Genomic DNA, 23,475 nt, shown 5'->3' with positions numbered 1-23,475 from the left:
AAATAAGACCTAAGGAAATGGTAAAAGGAGTCTAGAATTTTCCATTAATTAGGAAAAGTTTGGGTATATTCAGTCCTGGGTTCTCCTGGCTATTTGAAATAATATTAACTTTAGAAAAATAATATTAACTTTAATATTAATTATTATATTATAAGTTATTATGCATTATTACAAATAATAAATATCTATATATACTTATAAATGGTTAATATACATGAAGTAAATATATATCAAATAAATATACAATTGTTATAAATTATAAATATAAATATTACCACGTGAAGTGAAGAACATATGTATTTCAATTAAATTTAAAATATTAGGTAAGGCTTTTTTTTTTAAGAACAGCTTTATAAAAATAAAATAGATATATTTCGGATACCATGCAGTTAATCCATTTAAAGGGTACAGTTCAATGCTGTTAGACTACTCAGAATTATGCAGATATCACTACCATCTAATTTTGGACATTTTCATCACTCCAAAAAGAAATTCCTCCCAATCTACCCAGCCCTAGGCAACTACTACTGTGCTTTCTGCCCTCTATGGATTTACCTATCTGTTCTGGACATTTCATATAAATGGAATTATAGGATATGTGAGTGGTTTCTTTTAGCATAATGTCTTCAGGGTTTGTCCATGTTGTAGCATATATCAGTACTTCATCTCTTTATTTTATTTTTTTAAAGATTATTTATTTATTTATTTGACAGACAGAGATCACAAGTAGGCAGAGAGACAGGCAGAGAAAGAGGGGGGAAGCAGGCTCCCTGCTGAGCAGAGAGCCCGACTCGGGGCTCGATCCCAGGATCCTGGGGTCATGACCTGAGCCGAAGGCAGAGGCTTTAACCCACTGAGCCACCCAGGTGTCCCTACTTCATCTCTTTATACTGTCAAATGATATTCCATTATATGGATATACCTCATTTTATTTATCCCTTTGTCAGTTTGGGTTATTTTTTTCTCTTTGGTTGTTATGAATAATATTGCTATGAACATTTAATGTACAAGTGTTTTCCTTTGTTTTGGGTACATACCTAGTGTTATATTGCCACGGTCAAAAGGTGACTATTCAAATCTTTTTGAGGACCTGCACCATTTTACATTCCCAACAGCAATGTAGGAGGATTCCAGTTTCTGCACATCCTCACCAACCCTTGTCATTTTTCGTCTTTTTGATTAGAGCCATCCTAGTGGGTGTGAAGTGTTAAGTTAAGGCTCTATTTGAGGATTATAACTTTCATTTACAGTCATTAGGTAAATTGTGAAGCTTTTACTTGGCAGATGAATTGCCAGATTCTTTGATAATAAGGAGTCTTTTGCCTTGAGGATAAAAGATGTGAACTTTCTAGTTTCCTGTTTAGTAAACAGTGAACTCGACAAAATTAGTTAACCACTTTGGGTGGTAATGGGGATAGTAGTATGGGGATTTCTAACTGAAAGGTTGTCTTTTAAGAATATTTCTTAACAAAAGTCAATTGTAAATGTTAGGTTTAGTTTTCCTTTAATTGCTAAAACATTTCTAAAAAGATAGAGTCCAGTGCATATTTAGCCATTAACATTTCTAAGCAGTGAGGTCTGACAGATTTTAAGGATTGCCGGTACCTCTCTGTTGTATGTAATTCTGTATAAATTCAGTTGAGTCATTGTTCTTTATTCTCCCCCCCTCCCCAGGGATTTTAAGTAATCTCTACACCCAGTGTGGGGCTCACACCTAACACCTCAAGTTTAAGAGTCACATGCTCCACGGACTGAGCCAGCCGAATGCCTCTATTCTTTATTATTATTCATAGTATAGTCTGTTATTGTTTGTTCCCATTTAAGATATTAAAGCTTCTATATGAGGTTTTGTAGGACACAGTTTACAGTCAGCAATAATGACTTGCTAACGATTCTAAAGTTTTTTTTCAAACTAGTTAGGAAATACTGCAGGGAACTATCCTTTGAACAAAGTGCAAGTTTTGAACCTTCATTCTATATACAGTGGATCACCCACAGTATTTTCTCACCTGATTAGGATCACTTTTAGGTCTTTCAGCTGAGTGAGCTAAAAGGATCAGTTTTAGGTCTTTGAACTGAGTGAGCTAAAAGGCCTCACTGGTTTGTTATACGGTCTTTTAGTTGTTTTGAATGTCATAATTTCTGTAGAAATTATGAAAAACAATAGTTTTGGAGCCTTTCGAATTAAGATTAATGAAGAGGTATACATTTCTGCTTGTAATATGGTTCCTTTTTTTTAAAGGTTTTTAATTATTTTTTTATTTTTATTTTTATTTTTAAAGATTTTATTTATTTATTTGACAGACAGAGATCACAAGTAAGCAGAGAGACAGGCAGAGAGAGAGGGGGAAGCAGGCTCCCCGCTGAGCAGAGAGCCCGATGTGGGGCTCGATCCCAGGACCCTGGGATCCTGACCTGAGCCGAAGGCAGAGACTTTAACCCACTGAGCCACCCAGGCGCCCCTTTAAAGGTTTTTTAAAGATTTTATTTATTTATTTGTATTTATTTATTTGCTTATTTTTAAAGATTTTATTTGACAGAGAGACACAGTGAGAGAGGGAACACAAGCAGGGGGAGTGGGAAAGGGAGGAGCAGGCTTCCTGCCAAGCAGGGGGCCTGACGTGGGACTCCATCCCAGGATCCTGGGATCATGACCTGAGCCGAAAGCAGACGCTCAACCACTGAGCCACCCAGGTGCCCCTATTTATTATTATTAGTTTTTTATTTTTTAAAAATTTTGTTTATCTAACAGAAAGAGAGAGCACACACAAGCAGGGGAAGCAGCAGAGGGAGAGGGGAGAAGCAGGATCTCCACTGAGCATGGAGCCTAATGTGGGGCTCGATCCCAGGACCCTGTGGTCATGACCTGAGCCAAAGGCAGACCTTTAACCAACTGAGCCACGCAGGCACCCTAAGATTTTATTTTTGAGTAAATGCTACACCCAAGATGGGCCTCAAACTCACAACCCTGAGATCAAGAGTTGCATGCTCTATGGACTGAGCCAGCCAGGTGCTCCTATAATATGATTCTTTTCTAATCTCTCATGGTTATAGTGTTTTAGTTTATCTGCCAGAGTTTGTTTTATTAAAATGAAGAAAGAGTAAATGGTATATGTTTTTGTTATTATATCTAAGCAGAACCTCGGCTCTCTCAAAATTCTCTTTACTAAACTAACAAGCAGTTTAAAAATTTTGTGGAAATATTGTCAGGGTTTATGTGAATTTTAGCCTCCATTTTTCATTTTCAATTGAACAAGAGAAACAGCACTTAAAAAGTAATTGAAGCAGAATACTGCCAGTTTGAGAAAAACCTTAAAACTTAAGAATACGTCATCTAAACATTTTTGTGATTCTGGTGATAAAACTGCCCATAGGTGTTTGGTTTTATTTTTGTATTTTTTTTTTAAATTTTATTAGAGAGAGAGAAACAGTGAACATAAGGGGAGTGTGGGGAGATAGAGAAGGACAGAGGACCCCCTCTGAGCAGGGAGCCTGACACCAGCTTGATCCCAGGATCCTGGGATTATGACCTGAGCCACTGAAGGCAGATGCTTAACCGACTGAACTACCCAGGCGTCTCTGTTTTTGTTTTTAATTAGTAGTTGAAGTAAACTATTTTTTTTTTAAAGATTTTATTTATTTGACAGAGATCACAAGTAGGCAGAGAAGCAGGCAGAGAGTGAGGAGGAAGCAGGCTCCCTGCTGGGCTCGATCCCAGACCCTGGGATCATGACCTGAGCCGAAGGCAGAGGCTCTAACCCACTGAGCCACCCAGGTGCCCCTGAAGTAAACTATTTTTGAGATTATTGTGAGGTCATTCTTGGAAGGTTCTGCTTAATGTCTAAAAAAGAAGGTTGAGCTCTGCAAGGAGATGCTACTGCAGCTACAGCTCTGGGCACCCCACTCCTGCTCCTGACTCACCACTGTTTGCTCCCTCTCACCAAGAACAAGTCTATCAGGAAGCTGCACTCCTGCTACAGCCATGGCTTTTAAAGACACCGGGAAGGCCCCCGTGGAACCCGAGGTGGTGATTCATCGAATTAGATCTGATCAGCCACAGCCTAAGTACTTGGAGAAGGTGTGCGCTGACTTGATCAGAGGTTCAAGGGAAAAGAATCTCAAGGTGAAAGGACCAGTTCTGGTGCCCATCAAGACTCTGAGAATCACTACAAGAAAAACTTTCTTGTGGTGAAGGTTCTAAGGTTTGGGATTGTTTTCAGATGAGGATCTACAAGTGACTCATTGATTTGTACAGTTCTTGTGAGATTGTTAAACAGATTACTTTGATCAGTATTGAGCCGGGAGTCAATGTTGAAGTCACTATTGCAGATACTTAAATCAGCCTTTTTAATAAATTATCAGTTGTTAAAAATAAGTAAAAAGTAAGGTTTAGATTCTTTAATCTGGCATAGCCCTTCCTAATTGGTTCCAGCATCATCGTGCCTCACTTCCTATTTCTCTATACCCAACTATCCTGCCTTTTAAAGATTCCAGGTTTGGGATGCCTAGGTGGCTCAGTCCGTTAAGCACCAGACTCTTGATTTCAGCTCAGGTCTTGATCTCAGAGTCATGAGTTCAAGTCTTGCCTTGGGCTCCACGCTGGGCATGGAGGCCCCCTATCCCACCCGCCAAAAAAGAGATTCCAGGTTTATGGCATTTTCCTTGATTTCTTTTGCCTTGTATTACTTATTTGTGTAATATAAAATTTTTGTCCACTATGTGCTTTCTGGTAGGTATTTCACATATGTTCTTTCTAATTCTTAAAATGACCCTATAATATTCATAGTGTCATGCACGTTTTATAGCTAAGGTAACTGGCATGGAGATTTTTATTGACTTCCTAAGCCTATATCCATGATTCACACCATATGTCTCTGACTACAAAGTCTGCAGTCTTTTTCATCTTGTGACCCTCTCCACGTGTTTTGTATTTGTTTTATCTTAAGATAATCCAGCAGTGTCTGGGTGGCTCAGTTCGTTAAGTGTGGACTCTTGATTTTGGCTCAGGTCATGATCTTAGGGTCCAGAGATCGAGCCCTCAGTTGGGCTCTGTGCTCAGCGGGGAGTCTTCTGGGGGTTTTCTCCCTCTGCCCCTCTCCCTGCCTCTCTCTCTCTCTCCCTCTTTAAAAAAAAAAAAAAAAAAAAAAGATATTCCATAGTGCTTTAGGAAGTGTTCATAGGAGAGCTCCAGTTTAGTTGGTTGACTTTGGTGGCATTTGCCTTTGAAGTATACTACTGGCATGTAGCTTTTTGTATGAGAAAAAAATGTGGGGTGTCTGGGCGGCTCAGTCAGCTTGGGGTCTGACTCTTGGTTTCGCCTCCAGTGATGATCTTGGGGTCCTGGGATCGAACCCTGCATGAGATTCTCTCTCTCCTTCTCCCTCTGCCCTTCTTCTGTGCTTGCTTGCTCGCTCTCTCAAAAAAAAGAATGTGTAAGTGTATTTTGGGAATTTCAGCTTTCGTTTATGTATTTTTGAAATAGGTAACTGATTTGCTATTATTAGAAAAATAGTAATAACTGATCTCTGGGCATCATTTCTCTCATCTGAAAATGAGTGGTGGACTAGATGTTAATGCCCCTTCCACATTTAATATTCCATTGAGATTTCCAGGGAACTGAATGAAAAAATAGATGGTGTATGGACAGCTCCAGGCCTTGGTGATAGTATCATTAATGAAGAGAATAGGTGGCAATGGGCTAAGAAAAATAGGAGAATTAAAACAAGGGACTGTAATTTGCATAGAAATTTCCCCTGTAATGAGTAAAAAGCCTGTATTTCTAAATAAAGACACAGAAACTCTGGGAATTAGCTGGATGAGTAGTTTTAACTGTTGCTTTTCCCCTCCATACCTGTTACCCCCATTCTTCTGTCCTTTCTTGTGATAGTGTATATGCATTTAAGAAAAAAGCGTCTAGAGCTGTTATATGAAAATAACCAGGTCACCAGTAGCACACTTGAAATAAAGCTTTCATATTGCTCATAAAGTGAGAATTCAGTAATTAAAATGTGAACCCATTATTGTAGATCTTTAGAGAGTTTGTTGATAAAACAAAGAAGGGCATGCTTTGCATTAAAAAAGAATGAAATGCAGTTTAGTGACAGAACTTTTATATAGCCTTTCTACCCTCAAGGTATTAGAGATGATTATTTTCACATATAGGTAGATAGGTGATGTTTTGACTATTTGGAAAATTGTTAACCAGCTAGAAAATTATCATTCTTTTCCTCATTAGCTTCTGGAGACCTTGAACAGTGAATTTTGACTTTGGAACTAAATCGTTCTGGGCTGGAAGCAAGGAAGTATTCTTTAGTCAAATAAGTTTGGGTTTTTCAGTATACTATATCCCTCAGAGTTTATAAATACACTTTAGTATTTTATTTTGTTTTTATTTTTTATTATTTTTATTTTTTAAAGAGTTTATTTGAGGGGTGCCTGGGTGGCTCAGTGGGTTAGAGCCTCTGTCTTTAGTTCAGGTCATGACCCCAGGGTCCTGGGATAGAGCCCCACATTGGGCTCTCTGCTCAGCAGGGAGCCTGCTTCCCCCTTTTTCTCTCTGCCTCTCTGCCTACTTGTGATCTCTGTCAAATAAAAAGTAAAATCTGGGATGCCTGGGTGGCTCAATGGGTTAAAGCCTCTGCCTTCAGCTCAGGTCATGATCCCAGGGTCCTGGGATTGAGCCCCGTGTCAGGCTCTCTGCTCAGTGGGGAGCCTGCTTCCCTCTCTCTCTCTCTGCCTGCCTTTCTGCCTACTTGTGATCTCTGTAAAATGAATAAATAAAATCTTAAAAAAAAATCTTGTATTAAAAATCTTAAAAAAAAAAAAAGACTTTATTTGAGAGGGAGAGAGAGCATGAGAGGGGGGGAGGGTCAGAGGGAGAAGCAGACCTCCCTGCTGAGCAGGGAGCCCGTTGTGGGGGACTCGATCCTTTACTCCAGGATTGTGACCTGAGCTGAAGGCAGTCACCTGACAGACTGAGCCACCCAGGTGCCCCCATTTTAGTGTTTTAAAAATTGAGGAGTTAAAGTAAAGAAAGTGGTTTAACTTTGTTCAGCAATATATTATCCAGTTTATTGACTGGTGACCCCCTTTTTCCACATAATATTTAGCAGTGTATCTTTTACTGATTTAGGTGAACTTTTATCTGTTTTATAAAGCTTCTCACAATATCCATGACTATTTCAACCCTCAGGTGATAGGCCCTGATTACTTCTTGAATCACCTCTTCTGTTGTTTGTTACCGATAACTTATTAGAAAAAATTATTTTATATTTAGCCAAATGCTGTTTTTCTTTAATATCTGTCCTTTTGTTGTTTTGCTTCCTAAAATTACGTAAAATATATAATTACTCTCATCTTAATATCTAAAGATGCCTTTGCTAGCATAGTGGTTGAAAGCTCAGGCTTTGGAATCAGACTGCCTGGGTTCAAATTTTAGTTCTGCTGCTTTTACTATGTGATCTTGGGTGAGTTACTTAACTTCTCTGTGCCCCAGTTTTCTCATCTGTGAAATGAGAATAGCAGTAATAACTTAGTTAAATGAAATGATTCATAAAAGAGCTAATTACATAGAATGTTGCTTTTGTCCCTTGGGAAGCAGATATTGAGATGGAGTTCATAGTGCGAGAGATTTTATGGGGAGTAGATAATGCAGTGGAAGGAAAGAGAGTGCAAGCTGAACGGACCTACAAGAGCCTCAATCTGTGATATAGGTTAAAAACAACAGCAAAACTCCGCCAGTCCAACAGGAGCTCCAGAGCAAAGATCACCTGTTAGAGGAGTTCTGCATTGGGAAGAAATGGCCAGGTTTTGGTATACCCACCATATTTAGTCACAGGCTAGGAGCTTCCGCAGAAGAGGCTGGACTCAGCTGGAAAGCCAAGATGAGCAGCTGGAGGCTGTTAGCTAACTGTCTCCACGTACCTGAATGCAAGTTTGTTCTTCTTTTATTTTTATTTATTTATTTTTAAAGATTTTTTTTATTTATTTGACAGAGAGAGATCACAAGTAGGCAGAGAGGCGGGCAGAGGGAGAGAGGAAGGGAAGCAGGCTCCCTGCTGAGCAGAGAGCCCGACGGTGGTGCTTGATCCCAGGACCCCGGGATCATGACCTGAGCCGAAGGCAGAGGCTTTAACCCACTGAGCCACCCAGGTGCCCCTTCTTTTTTTTTTTTTTATTTTTTTTATTTTTATAAATGCAGGGCTTGAACTCTTGACCCTGAGATCAAAACCTGAGCTGAGATCAAAAGTTGGATGCTAAACCAACTGAGCCACCCAGACACTCTTTTTTTTCTTTTAAATGGAAGTTCTTTCTTGAAGGGAGATCCAAGTAATTGCCACAGTCCATTTCTTGTCTTGCAGGATCTAGGTCTCCAAACATTTTCTGAAAGCAGTTCTTGCAGCGTTCCATGGACTTCTCTCTCTTATTTTAGTATTTTATTTTTATTTATTTATTTTTAAGATTTTATTTATTTATATGACAGAGAGAGACACAGCGAGAGAGGGAACACAAGCATCAGGAGAGGGAGAGGGAGAGGGAGAAGCAGGCCTTCTGCTGAGCAGGGAGCCCGATGGAGGGCTCGATCCCAGGACCCCAGGATCATGACCTGAGCCGAAGGCAGACGCGTAACCATCTGAGCCACCCAGGCACCCTTATTTATTTATTTTTTAAAAAATATTTTATTTATGTATTTGACAGAGAGAGAGAGATCACAAATAGGCAGAGAGGCAGGCAGAGAGACAGGGGGAAGCAGGCTCCCTGCTGAGCAGAGAGCCCAATGCAGGCTCAATCCCAGGACCCTGAGATCCTGAGCTGAAGGCAGAGGCTTAACCCACTGAGCCACCCAGGTGCCCCTTAATATTTTATTTTTAAAGTAATCTCTATACCCACATGGGCATCGAACTCGCAGCTCTGAGATCAAGAGTCTCATGCCTCGCTGAATGAACCAGCCAGATACCCTGGACTTCTCTTCTTGATGGGAAACTTCAGAGAAGTGGGTTAGTGAGACAGGCTTAAGCCTCCATTGTGTAGCTGGTCTCAGGACTACAGTGGTTCTCGTCTCCTCCACTATTCAGTCTAAACTCCCCTGCCATTAGCTATCATTTCTGTTTGTCTGGGTGGTTTGCCTACTGATATGACCCACCCCTCATTTTTGAGGTATCTGAGAACCATACTGTTCCCAGGCTGGAGTGTTGCATTAGTCCACTCATAGTCACAACTAGGCAGGGGAGTATCAATCCCCTGCCCAGTTGGATCCCCTCAGATGGATCATCTGAGTCCCATGTATACTCTTTGTTGCTCCTGTTGTGTAAGAGCAGACCTACTTCCATCTGAGGATGAGGGTTATTTACCCTGACATGATGGTGATTCCTCTTCTTGCCTCTTGGTCCAGGGACACAAGAGTCCCAAATGCACTGGCTACAGCTATAACTTATAGCTCAGTATGACCCTTGACATGTCACCTGGCAAAAGTATGCCCAGGATCTCTAACTCTGGAGCCCAGCATTGTACAGATGGAAAATATAAAGTCCTCCAGTGGATCATTGGGAATGAGGGTACATAGGGGCCATTTCTGCTTCTATCTGTTGGGTTCTCAGACCTGTGTGTTCATCCTACTGGGAGCATAAGCTCTGAATCAGTGCATTTGGTGTATCCTAGAGGATAGCACACCATTCTTTTTTTTTTTTTTTTTAAAGATTTTGTTTATTTGACAGACAGATCACAAGTAGGCAGAGAGGCAGGCAGAGAGAAAGGAAGGGAAGCAGGCTCCCTGCTGAGCAGAGAGCCCGATGCGATGCGGGGTTCGATCCCAGGACCCTGGGATCACGACCTGAGCCAAAGGCAGAGGCTTTAACCCACTGAGCCACCCAGGCGTCCCTAGCAGATCATTCTTGTCTCTGAGGTGGTATATCAGCTGTGTCTTCAGTAGGCCATTTCAATATTCTATAAGGCTGGATGCTTTTGTATGGTGCTATTATGTGATAAGACCACTGGAGCCCATGGTTATGGGCCTACTGCCACAATCCTTCATTGTGAAGTGATTCCCTTGGTTAGATGCTATGTTATATGGGATTCCATGTCTGTGGATCAGGTACTCTGTAAGCCCTTTGCTAGTGGTGTGGCTGGGGCTCTATGTACAGGAAAGGAAAGCCCATACTTGGAATAAGTATCTGTTGAATACCTGTGGTGATCAATTGCTGGCCTTTTCAAGATGGAATGAATATGATGTGGTAACTGGTAGGTCAGCTTGAAGCATAGTGCTATATTGGGGGCTCATTGTTGGTCTCTGTTACTTGCAGATTGGATGTTCGGAGAGGGCGGTAGCCTGATTGGGCCTTGGAAGTGGGAGTCCATGCCTCCTTCTTTGCTTCTATTTTGGTTTCTGCCACACTGGCTACTTTATTCATGTCCCCATCATGCCAGTTCTGGGGTGGCTCATGTCAACTCTCTGAGTCATTTTGTTCACTTGGTTATTCAGTGTCTCTTCTACATTGGATGCTTCTTGGGGGGCATTAACATGTGAAAAGAATTTTCACACTTTATCACTGTTACACATTTCCCTATGTTCATTCATTTGCCTCCACCCATGCCTTCTTGCAATAATTTGTAGTCTTTTTCCTTAAAGGCCCCTGACCAGTTAGCCAATCCATTTGCAATTGCCCATGAGTCTGTATATATTCTCACCTCTGGCCATTTTTCTTTTTATACAAAATTCATGACCAGATGCATCATTTGAAGCTCTATCCTTGGGAAGATTTTCCCTTTCCACTGTCAAGGTCAGCCCTAAGTGTGGCTATAATGAAGCTCTTGTTTCTTTTTTCAGCTTGCATTCACATACTGAGCCATTTATAAGCTATTTATAAGTGGCTTTTATCTCTTCCTTGAGCTAGTCATATAGGATCCCCCAAACAGCTATAGATGTGAACTGAGGAATGGGTGCTGGAACAATAGTGGTAGTTGTTAGGGAAGTCTTGGCTGTCTACTTATGTATCTTACTTGTGCCCTTTTGTTCTGCTTGGGTTTGATTTTTCTTTTTTTAAGATTTATTTATTTATTTATTTATTAGAGAGAGAGAGCGCGCGCATGAGCACAGGAGCAGAGGGAAGGGGAGAGGGAGAGAGAGAAATAAAACCCCAAGCAGACTTCCTGCTGAATGCAGAGCCCCATGCAGGGCTGGATCTCATGATCCCAAGATCTTGATCTGAGTTGAAACCAAGGGTTGGATGCTCAACCTGCTGTACTACCCAGGTGCCCCACTTGGGTTTGATTTTTGATGTACCATTTCCATCTCATAATGGATTGTTTCTGAGCTCACTTGACTTTATAACTTGGAGAGTCCTGTTGAACCCAGCTCATTATGAGCAGTTCTGGACATGTAGTGCGCAATGGTCAAGCAATTTCTTTCCAGAGCCTAGTAGCATGCCTGCATTGTGATTCTCCTATTAAGGCTTGCTATAAAATCTCTACTGTATCTTTTCCCAATATTTAGACCTCCAACAGGATAGGGACTGCTCATACTACAACCTGGACTTGCTGTAGAGTTGTTTCCTACTCAAAACTGGCAGTAAGCCTTCCATATCACTCAGTACATGGGTTACAGCAATAGTCTTATCTATAGAATGTGTTGCCCCTAAAATCTGAAGAAGCCTACCAGATGTTGTGATTCCTTTTTTGTAGTGGGAGATGCAAGATGCAGCAGTTTGTCTTTTGCTTTGGAGGGGATGGGCTGGCATGACCGTGAACTCCCGAATTCCTAAAACTTCACTGAAATGGCATATTCTCAGATACTTGTAGAGTTTTTCTCCTGCCCTTTGGAACACATGTATCTTACCATGTACTTCAGTATGCTAGCCATCTCTTGTTTATTTTGCATGATCAGCATGATTAAATAGATCAGTGTGCTGTTTTGAATCTAGTTCTTTTCAGAGTTTATTATGACATCTGGTACCAGATGTGCCACTTTGAGTTCTTCTGGAAGCAGATGTTGGATCAGAGTTGTATTATATTGTATTGTATTGTATTGCATTCCTACACAAGAGGTACATGGAGGAGGAGAAAGGTTCCTATGAAAGGAAAGGGGGAGGAAACAGAATTGGCAGGGAGGGCCTCAGTATGATTCAGATCTGACAGAGTCTCAGACACAGTGAAGACTCTAGAGCAATAATTCTTCATTAGAGAGTCCTGCATGTGACAGAAATGGGTGTGATGTGACCAATTGTTGACTGGGACTGGCTGCCCAGGAAGACAATGGTCTCAGCTTCTAGGGATCTTAAAGAGACTGCAGCTGGAGGCTGTCAGCTTACTGCATGCCAAGGAGCTGAATAGCATATTCTTTCTTGAAGGGAGATACAAGCGACATACCTCCATGACTGCCACACGTAAGTGTAAAGGAATTGTTAGGTATTATTGTTGTAATTATCTTCTGATTAAATTTCTCTCAGTTGCTTTTATCCTTTATAAGTAAAAACTAGTTGTCGTTCTTAGTTATTTTCTCTTGCATGTTTTTGTCAGGATGTGCCATGAGTCTTGTGCTTGGAACTAGAACTGAAAACAGTATTTCAGGTGTAGTCTGGGACAAAGTAGGTGCTCAGTGAATGTTGGTTTAGATGAACATAAAGCCTGAAATCTCCCTACCCCTATAACCCCTCCATTTTTGGACATTTTTAATCATGCACCCTGAGATTATATTAGCTTGTTTTCGAATGACTTTTTTCCTGTGCCTGTAATTCAGTAGTTTGGGTCTTTTTGAACATGAATGTAGTATAGATCTCTGTAAAGCATCATGTTAGATAGATTTAGTTTATTCTAATTTGGTTAGATCTTTCGAATATTGATTATTTGATCTAGCAGATCCAGCTGTCACACTTTTCTTTATATATTATCACAGATTTCATCATTATGCCACAAATGGTCACATCCAAATCATTAATAAGAACATTGAATAAGATAGAACCAAGAAGCTTTAGGCCATGCCGTTAGCGATATGCTTTCAGATAGATAGGTATTTATGGCCATCCATTTAGCTTGTTCAGGAATTCTTTAACCATAATGATAATATGACCATATTTTGACATTTGTCCATTAAAAGATGAGACACTTGTCAAATAAATACCTTGCAGAAATTCAGTAACTAGGCCCTGAGCCAAAAAAGGAAATGAAGTGAATCTGTTTCGCTACAGAGGATCACTGCTTTCCTTTCTAAGTCAGTCTTACTTTTGGCTTTTATCTGCCAGAAAGCAGCTGAGTTACCTTGGGAAAGTCACAGCCTTTCACGACTTGAGATTCCTTTCTAGTAAAATAATATGATTAGAAAGTTCAAAGAGACAGGAAATAAAATCGTGATTACCAGGGACTAGGTGGGGGGTGGTGAGAATGGGGAGCTAGGGTTTAATGAATACAGTTTGGGAAGATGAAAAAGTTCTGAAGTTGGATGGAGATGATGGTTGCACAGCAATGTGAATATAGTTGATGCCACTGAGCTGGTTTTCCTGCAAATAATTGGCAGTTGACAAGCCTTAATCTGATCCCTCCCATAAACCTCTCTTGCTCATCCAGTGTTCCCCTCGCGTAATTTGCTTTGTCTTTGCTGTTCCCTTTGCTTGGAACTCTCTTCCCCTAGGTATTTTTAGAGTTATTCCCTGACATTCAGGTTTTGACATAAATGTCACCTTCTCAGTGGGACTTCCTCTGGCTGCTCTGTCTAAAATTATAACCCCCAATCTTTCTTTTCCTTTTTTTATTTTTCCCTTTGGCATGTATCATTTGGTATTCACATATTTTACGTGCTTGTGTTGTTTGTTATCCATTTCTACCCATTAGAATGTAAGGTCCAAGAAAGCCAGGATTCTGTCTGTTTGCTTGCTGCTTTATGCCCAGTGTTTAGATTTGTGCTGAGAACACGACAGGTGCTCAGATATTGATGAGACGAATAGTTGTATCATATAAATACAAATTATGTAGAGATTTTTACTATAATTTTGTTAATGAGATTTGACCCAAAAGCTTGCTCTTACGAAGTCTTTCATTCTAGCTCCCTATTCTCTGGTTCTCAATTTGATCTTGGTCTTATAGTAAGCTCAAATAGATATTCATTGAATGGATTTGATGGATTTGTTAATTAGGAAAGCTCAATTTTTTTTTCTGCAGAAACATATTTTTGTTTTATGATGTAACACTTGTATACATTGAAACAGCCTAGGGTTAGTTTTGATTTTTGTAGATTAAAACAAAATTCTTTTCCTTTTCTTTTCTAATTCTTCCAAATCTTACCTCTCTCTTAATACTCATTTCAGTGCTTTCCTATGTCATCTTAGATTATTCTAAGCTGTAGTGATTTTTTTGTTTCCTGAGTTTTTATAACTTATATTTGTTTATCTGTTCCATTTTAAGATTGTGTAATTTTTTCTGAATTCTGACTTGTATTTTATATTATTACATAACTTTTCATGACTATATGTCTTTCTAATCTTCTACTACATATCAATAAGCTTTTTGAGAAAGGAAAATTATATTTCTTTTTTTTTTTAAGATTTTATTTGTTTATTTGACAGACAGAGATCACAAGTAGGCAGAGAGGCAGGCAGAGAGAGAGGAAGGGAAGCAGTCTCCCCGCTGAGCAGAGAGCCTGATGCGGGGCTTGATCCCAGGACCCTGGGATCATGACCTGAGCCAAAGGCAGAGGCTTTAACCCACTGAGCCACCCACGCGCCCAGGAAAATTATATTTCTTAATGGTGCCCATTGAAGTATTTAATTCATTTGTTTGTTCATTTAATAACAGTTATATTGAGATGTTTACTCTCGTAAGACTGTGCCTCAGTGCTGGAGATAGAGGAATAAGAGGGGCACCTGGATGACTCAGGTAAGTGTCTGACTCTTGATTTCAGTTCAGGTCATGATCTCAGGGCCTTGGGGTTGAGCCCCACTTCAGGCTCCACATTCAGTGCAGAGTTAGCTTGTCCCTCTTCCTCTGCTCCTCCTTCTGCTCTCTCTCAAATAAATAAGCAAATCTTAAAAAAAAAAAAGTGGGGGGAAGACATCCTTGTCATTAGGGAATTAAAGGGCTGTTGGGAAAGCCGATCTGTGAAAAAGTAAATGTACCAGATTCACTGAGGATGATAAGTTCTATCAAGAGTTTACTGAAGAGGGGTGTCTGGGTGGCTCAGTCGTTAAGTATCTGACTTCTGCTCTGGTCATGATCCTGGGGTCCTAGGATCAAATCCCGCATCAGGCTCCCTGCTCAGCGGGAGGCCTGCTTTCCCTCTCCCACTCCCCCTGCTTATGTCTCTCACTGTGTCTTTCTCTGTCAAATAAGTAAATAAAATCTTTAAAAAAAAAAAAGTCTACTGAAGAGATGATGCTTGTGTTCAGTATTGATTAGCAGGAGTTTTCTGTGAAGATGAAAAAGAGAGGGACACCTTAAAGGAAAACCCAAGTGTACAAATATGTGTGGAAATATGTGGAACAAACATATTGTATTTGGGGAACTGCAAATAGTGTGGCATGGTAGTTTTGTATGTTGAAAAGGGTGAGGGGCAGAAGCTGAGGTGGAAGACCTAGGCATGAGACTAGAAGAAGAAAAGCTTCATACACTATTTAAAGGAGTTAGTATTTTTTTTTTTCCTTAAGTAGGGCATGTGGAACCAATGAAGAGTTTAAAATAGTAGACCAATTGGTCATATCTGAGCTTTTAGAAAATTATTTTGGTGTCAGTATAGCAGATGGATTGGAGGAGGGCCCGAATGGAGGCAGGTATACTATTTGGGAAATTATTGAATAAATTTAAGCCAGAGATCAGAGCATGAATTAGGGTAATAATATCTGAGATGAAAAAGAAAGAATGGATGTGAGAGGTAATTAAGAGTTAGAGTTGTTGAGGGATATCTGGGTGGCTCAGTCATTCGAGTTTTTGATTTTTGATTTTGGCTCAGGTCATGCATGATCTCGGGGTTGTGGAATTGAGCCCTGCTTGGGGCTCCCTGCTCAGCTCAGAGTCTGCTTGTCCCTCTCCCTCTGCTCCCTACCCCAATCTCTCTCCCTCTCAAATAAATAAATAAATAAATAACATCTTAAAAAAAAAAAAGAATTATTTACGATTAATTGCATGTAGTTGATGAAGAGAATGGTTCCTGGGTGTCTGGCCTTGGATTATTGAATGTATGGTGAAACCTTTACTTAGAGAGGGAGTAAGGAAATATAATAGACTTTAGGGAGAGTCATGAGAGTGGATGAGACCATCCAGCAGAAGCTAGTAAAGACAGAAGAGGTCTGAGAACAACTGGATAAAAACCATAGTTAAGAAATACACAGGGGGAAAGCCTATAGAAGGAGATAGAAAAAGATAAGACCAAGGAGGAAAATCAGAAAGTATCACATTTGGTTTTCTTTTCCCCTTTAGGTATTTATTTAAGTAATCTCTACACCCCACGTGGGCCTCAGACTCACAACCCAGAGATCAGGAGTCACATGCTCTTCTGACTGCACCAGCCAGGGGTCCCAAAAGTATCAAGTGTTAAAGAAGAGAGGGAAGAGAATTTTTAAAAGGAGAGGCCAGCTGTGCTTGTTCCAGTGGGTGGACTAAGATGATTTAAAGTATCCATTGGGCTTGGCAATTAGAAAGCCATTGATGGGGCACCTGGGTGGCTCAGTGGGTTAAGCCTCTGCCTTCGGCTCAGGTTAAGGTCTCAGGGTCCTGGGCTTGAGCCCCGAATTGGGCTCTCTGCTTAGCAGGGAGCCTGTTTCCCCCTCTCTCTGCCTGCCTCTCTGCCTACTTGTGATCTCTCTCTCTCTGTCAAATAAATAAAATCTTTAAAAAAAAAAGTCATGGATGAAGTTGATGAGTTTCGACGGATTGAAAATGAGAGTTGTATCTGTAATTTTTAAATCTTTTTTTTTTTTAAGATTTTATTTATTTATTTGACAGACGGAGATCACAGAGAAGCAGGCAGAGAGAGAGGAGGAAGCAGGCTTCCCGCCGAGCAGAGAGCCCGATGCGGGGCTCGATCCCAGGACCCTGGGATCATGACCTGAGCTGAAGGCAGAGGCTTTAACCCACTGAGCCACCCAGGCGCCCCTGTATCTGTAATTTAAAAAAAAAAAAATTTATTTTAGAGAGGGAAGGCATGTGTGTGCGCACACCAGTGTTAGCAGGGGGAGAGTAAGAGGGAGAGGAAGAGAGAAAATCCTCAAGCAAATTCCCCTCTGAGCACAGAGACTGACAGGGACTTGATCCCAGGATCCTGGGATTCTGAGCTGAAATCAGGAGTTCGCAGCCCAACTGACAGAGCCACCTAGGTGCCCTCTGGATCTGTAAATTTTTTTTTAAAAAGAAGTTGGCTGTGGAGAGAAAGCAAAAGGTAGTAAGTAAAAGGGAAAGTAGAGTTGAAGAAGAGTTAATGTTTGTTATTAAAAGATTAAAAGATATCTCATACTGGGGCGCCTGGGTGGCTCAGTGGGTTAAGCCTCTGCCTTTGGCTCAGGTCATGGTCTCAGGGTCTTGGGATCGAGCCCTGCATTGGGTTCTCTGCTCAACAGGGAGCCTGCTTCCCCCTCTCTCTCTGCCTGCCTCTCTGCCTACTTGTGATCTCTCTGTCAAATAAATAAATAAAATCTTTAAAAAAGAATGGATATCTCATACTGAAAGATATCTGAAGATATTTAGAGACCATAGGAGGAAGAAGTTGAGAAGACAGAGGATATAGGCATTTAGTTTATATTGGAATATAGACTGATGAAAAAAATTAGTGCATTGGGAGATAAATTAATCTCCATTTGACTAGACTATGAATATTTGGGATGTATTTTTTATTGTAATTTATTAAAACAGCAACACTGCCTGAGATGGTGGGCAACATGGTGGGTAACTACAGTGTCAAGACCCTCAACGAGGTGGAAATCAAGCCGAAGATGATTGGCCATTACCTGTCGAGTTCTCCATCACCTACAAGGCTGTGAAGCATGGCAGGCCTGGCATCAGGGCTACCCACTCCTCTCATTTTATTCCTCTCAAGTAGCCTCTTCAGCCAATAAATGCACAGACTTCTCTTTAAAAAAAAAAAAAAGAAAGAAAGAAAGAAACAGGGGTGCCTGGGTGGCTCAGTGGGTTAAAGCCTCTGCCTTCGGCTCGGGTCATGATCCCAGGGTCCTGGGATTGAGCCCCACATCAGGCTCTCTGCTCTGCTGCTTCCTCTCTCTCTCTCCCTACTTGCCTGTCTGCCTACTTGTGATCTCTCTCTGTCAAATAAATAAATAAAATCTTAACAAAAAAAAAAAAAGAAAGAAACAGCAACCACCAACAGATAGAATTTTTGAAGTTAATTTTAGAAGTCCTAGAGTACTTAGAGATTTTCCAGACTAGTCCTGTCATTGGGTAGGTAAGTGAATTGAGACGTAGGTTCACTCTCTAGCCATACCTCCCTGAACGTGTCCGATCTTGTCTGATCTCAGAAGCTAAGCTGGTTAGTTAGTACTTGGATGGGAGACATAGGATGGTACTTTTGTCTTTTAAGTTACTAACTTTATTTATCTAAAATTATTTAAATCCAGAAGGTTATATACTTGAATTTCCTTATTTCCTTTTTCAGGACCAGTCTTTAGTTACACATATGCTTGTTTATATAAAACACATTCAGTTTTTAAGATAGTCTAATTACTAATGTGACCTACATGACTCAATAGCAACAACAAAAAACCAGTCTAGATCAGTCAACATAAGAAGTTTAAAAGTAATGACTTAGGCAGGGGACTCATTTCTTCCACATTTACCTCAGCTACTCTCTTGGTTTTCTTCCTCTCAGTTGAATTATATGTTGCATCTTGGGGGCACCTTGCTGGCTAAGTCAGAGAGCATGTGGCTCTTGATATTGGGGTCTTGAGTTCAAGCCCCACTTTGGGCATAGAGATTACATACATGCATATATACATACATACACTAACTTTAAAATAAAATGCTGCATCTCTGAGCACCTGTCATGGATTATATTATATTGTTGGTACCTCCCTGCATTGGGCTGGAACTTTCCTATTTTCAGAGCTCTTGGCACAGCTCTTGAGCATCTATAGTAGGTGATCAGTAAATATATGCTTGAGTAGATGGATGAATTCATAGACTGGACAAAAAGATAGGCTTTCTATCTTTCTATCTTTCTTTCTACAGAGAAAGATAGGCTTTCCTTCTGTTCGTATATATAAATTTATCAGTGCCCAGTGGAAGGAATTTCCTATACCAGCAGCTATAACATTCTTGTTCTTGATAAGTTTCAACAGTCTTTGAATTTACAAGCTTTATTTTTAGTATTTAGGTGTAGTCCCTTCCCTTACTTTGAAGCATCACAATCGTGTTATTTTTTTGAGTTGTTTATCCTTAGCCTCTGAATTTATTTTACTGGATATTTTGAAGATACAATTGGTGTAAACCAAGGTCTTCCTTACCACTTAATGGGTTGTCTTTTATTGTGAAGATTGACCAGAAAATATGTTTGAGTTTTTGAAAATTGTGAACATACTTTCAGAATTCCTTTATTGTTAGGTGTGTTCCCTCTTACTTTGTTATTCTTTACAATTTTGTCTTAAGTTCAAGCTGTCAGAGCTTTTCCTTTTACAAAAATAATTTTTTTTTAACTTTATTTATTTGACAGAGATCACAAGTAGGCAGAGAGGCAGGCAGAGAGAGGGAGGGGGAAGCAGGCTCCCCGCTGAGCAGAGAGCCCAATTCGAGGCTAGATCCCAGGACCCTGAGATGACCTAAGCCAAAGGCAGAGGCTTAACCCCCTGAGCCACCCAGGCGCCCTACAAAAATAATTTTTAAAAGATATTTAAAGTAGGAATGGAGTGGGGCTGCTGATAGTACGTCGTGGTGTTTTATAAGCTCATGTAACTCAGGTAATTTGATCCAGCTGGCAACTTTAAATTAGGTTTTTTCATAGTTCTATTCAAGTGTGGATATCTCCCTAGCATGGTGTTCTTAGTATAGTTTGTTTAGGGTATGTTGGAGAAAGCATTACTGTGCCAAGTATTATTTGTGGTATTTTAAAAATAACATTAAACAGGTCATCATGACATTTTTGTGACTTACTGCTTAGAAAGCTTTAAGGAAAATAATTTTAGAGTCAATCTTTACTTTTTTTTTTTTTGTCTTGCACAAAAACAAATTCTTAACTGTCCCATAAGATCGTCACTGATGATGATCCTTTAGATTTGAAGAGCTACTAATGTTCAGTATAAAAGAATTGATAAAAAGCTTTGCAAATCCAATGACGTACTACTTTTTGTTGTTTGGAAGTAGAACCTTTAGGTCCTTCCCCAGTATAGCACTATGTGCCACTCCCATCTCAGGTTTATGTTCTTTAGACCTGTTTGGTGTATTTTTTAAAGATTTTATTTATGTATTAGAGAGAGAGGGAGCACAAGAGCGAGAGCAACTGAGTGAATGGAAGGGCAGAGGGAGAAGCAGACTCCTTGTGGAACAGGGAGCCCGAAGTGGGACTTGATCCCAGGACTCTGGGATTATGACCTGAACCTCCAGGCGCCCGTAGACATGTTTGATATTTTAATCATCTCCTTGACCAGGTTTTTCATTTGGGGGAGGTAATAATTGTATCTTACAGAGTACTTTTTCTTTTGATTTTCATAGCCATCAAATTAAGTATTAGGGTGTATGTATTTTTTTATTCCCAGTTTGGAGGAGGAAAAAAATAGGTAAAAAGAAATTAAGCAGGGATGTCTGTGTGGCTGTCAGTTAAGCATCTGCTTTTGGCTCAAGTCATGATTCCTTGCTCAGCGGGAGCCTGCTTCACCTCTGCCTGCTACTCCCCCTGCTTGTGTGTGTGTGCTCCCCCCCACCCCCGACCTCTGACAAATAAATAACATCATAAAAAAAATTAAGCAACTTTTGTGTGGTCCCACCTTGCTAAAAGATGGTAAATTCACATGGAAAGCCTAATTCTGACAAAATTATCAGTGTTTAATGTAGGTACTTTTTATGAAACTACAAGCATGGGAAATGTTCAGAAATGTCTAAAATTCTGTTGCTTAGCTCTCTTGGGCAGTTATAGAGTATTAGTTCCTGATTAACAAACCAGACATGTAAAAATGCTGTTTACTGAATTGGAAGTTTTTTTTTTTTTTTTTGGCTGGGTACAGTATACTTTATTGATTGTACATGACAAGGTAGGGCTCCCCAAGCCCTTCCCCTTCTTCAGGGGGTCTGGGATGGAAATAGTGGAGGTTGGGAGATTCTCAGTGTTTTGGGGGACAAGTTGGGGCAGGGATTCCCCAGCAGCTGAGGGCCTCTCTCTTCCTCTTGCTCTGGCTGGGGCTGGTGGTCCAGGGGGCTCTTACTCCTTGGAGGCCATGTGGACCATAAGGTCCACCACCCGGTTGCTGTAGCCAAATTCATTGTCATACCAGGAAATGAGCTTGACAAAGTGGTCATTGAGAGCAATGCCAGCCCCAGCATCGAAGGTAGAGGAGTGGGTGTCACTGTTGAAGTTGCAGGAGACAACCTGGTCCTCAATGTACCCCAGGATGCCCTTGAGGGGGCCCTCTGATGCCTGCTTCACCACCTTCTTGATGTCATCATATTTGGCAGCTTTCTCCAGGCGGTAGGTCAGATCCACGACAGACACGTTGGGGGTGGGGACACGGAAGGCCATGCCAGTGAGCTTCCCATTCAGCTCAGGGATGACCTTGCCTACAGCCTTGGCCGCACCAGTGGAAGCAGGGATGATGTTCTGGGCAGCCCCTTGGCCGTCATGCCACAGCTTTCCAGAGGGGCCGTCCACAGTCTTCTAGGTGGCAGTGATGGCATGGACGGTGGTCATGAGTCCCTCCACGATGCCGAAGTTGTCATGGATGACCTTGGCCAGAGGAGCCAAGCAGTTGGTGGTACAGGAGGCATTGCTGACAATCTTGAGGGAGTTGTCATACTTTTCATGGTTCACACCCATCACGAACATGGGGGCATCAGCAGAAGGAGCGGAGATGATGACCCTCTTGGCCCTGCCCTTCAAGTGAGCCCCAGCCTTCTCCATGGTGGTGAAGACCCCAGTGGACTCCACAACATACTCAGCACCAGCATCGCCCCATTTGATGTTGGCAGGATCTCGCTCCTGGAAGATGGAGATGGACTTCCCATTGATGACAAGCTTCCCATTCTCAGCCTTGACTGTGCCGTGAAATTTGCCGTGGGTAGAATCATACTGGAACATGTAGACCATGTAGTTGAGATCAATGAAAGGGTCATTGATGGCGACAATATCCACTTTGCCAGAGTTAAAAGCAGCCCTGGTGACCAGGCGCCCAATACGGCCAAATCCGTTCACTCCGACCTTCACCATCGTGTCTTGGGCACGGCTGGCACTGCACCTGAAGATGCGGCTGTCTGGCGAACGGGGAAGAGCAGAGAACCGAATTGGAAGTTTTAATAGACTTTTGCTAACCACTTTAAAATCCTTTGTTAAAAATAACTGATGAAGAAACTAAGCAATTTTATCGTAGTTGATATTTGATGAATGTTTTGAAGAATATGATTGCATAAAAAAATAATAGCTTTGTAGCCCTTAAAGTGAATTTATTGTGAGAAGTCTGCTTGCTAATTTTTCTATCTTATAATTGAAGATTCATTATGGTAGTTTTTGTTTTTTAAGATTTATTTATTTATTTATTTAACAGACAGAGACTACAAGTAGGCAGAGAAGCAGGCAGAGAGAGAGGAGAAAGCAGGCTCCCCGCTGAGCAGAGAGCCCGATGTGGGGCTCGATCCCAGGACCCTGGGATCATGACCTGAGCTGAAGGCAGAGGCTTTAACCCACTGAGCCACCCAGGCGCCCCTGTTTCCACTTTTTGGTTATTATAAATAATGCTGCTTTAAACACACATGTACAAATTTTTGTGTAGACATAATCTCTTGGGTGTTTACCTAGGAGTGAAATTGCTTGGTCATATGGTATCTCTCACTATTCACCTTTTTTTTTTTTTTTTCACTATTCACCTTTTTAAAAAAAAATTTAATTTAATTTTTGTGTGTGTGTTCCAAAATTCTTGAGGAACTACCAAACTGTTTTGCAAAGAGACTGCAGCATTTTGCCTTCCCATCAGCAATGTGTGAGGATTCGAGTTTTTTCCACATCCTCACCATCACTAGATATTGTCTTTTTGATTCTAATAAAAAAGATTAGGTAAGTGTAAAGTGATACCTTATCAGGCTATTGATGTGCATTTCCCTGATTCTAATCTTGTTGAGCATCTTTTCATGTGCTTATTGACTGCTTGCATATTTACTTTGGAGAAATGTCTTTTCATTTCTTTGCCTGTTTTTTTTTTTTTTTTAAAGATTTTATTTGTTTATTTGAAAGACAGAGATCAGAAGTAGGCAGAGAAGCAGGCAGAGAGAGAGGAAGGGAAGCAGGCTCCCTGCTGAGCAGAGAGCCTGATGCGGGGCTCGATCCCAGGACCCTGGGATCATGACCTGAGCTGAAGG

At 40.9% G+C, this 23,475-nt stretch overlaps 2 protein-coding genes and 1 pseudogene across 4 annotated transcripts in view; 2 read left to right on the top strand and 1 right to left on the bottom strand.

Moving 5' to 3' along the window:
• Window positions 1-23,475, top strand: part of ZFYVE9 (zinc finger FYVE-type containing 9) — a 198,416-nt gene that overhangs the window by 5,651 nt on the left and 169,290 nt on the right. The gene's annotated exons all lie outside the window — the stretch shown is intronic.
• LOC308342447 (small ribosomal subunit protein uS10-like) lies at window positions 3,983-4,351 on the top strand (annotated as a pseudogene). Its single transcript has one exon. The product of its transcript is annotated as a small ribosomal subunit protein uS10-like (transcript).
• On the bottom strand, window positions 21,176-22,384 carry LOC308342540 (glyceraldehyde-3-phosphate dehydrogenase-like). The gene is given in 2 exon segments (XM_080803067.1): window positions 21,176-21,784; window positions 21,788-22,384. Coding segments are annotated over 2 exon segments (999 nt in total). The 5' UTR covers window positions 22,334-22,384; the 3' UTR covers window positions 21,176-21,331.

Source organism: Martes martes (assembly GCF_963455335.1).
Source record: "Martes martes genome assembly, chromosome: 4".
NCBI lineage: Eukaryota > Metazoa > Chordata > Mammalia > Carnivora > Mustelidae > Martes > Martes martes.
This window is presented reverse-complemented; position numbering and strand designations above follow the sequence as displayed.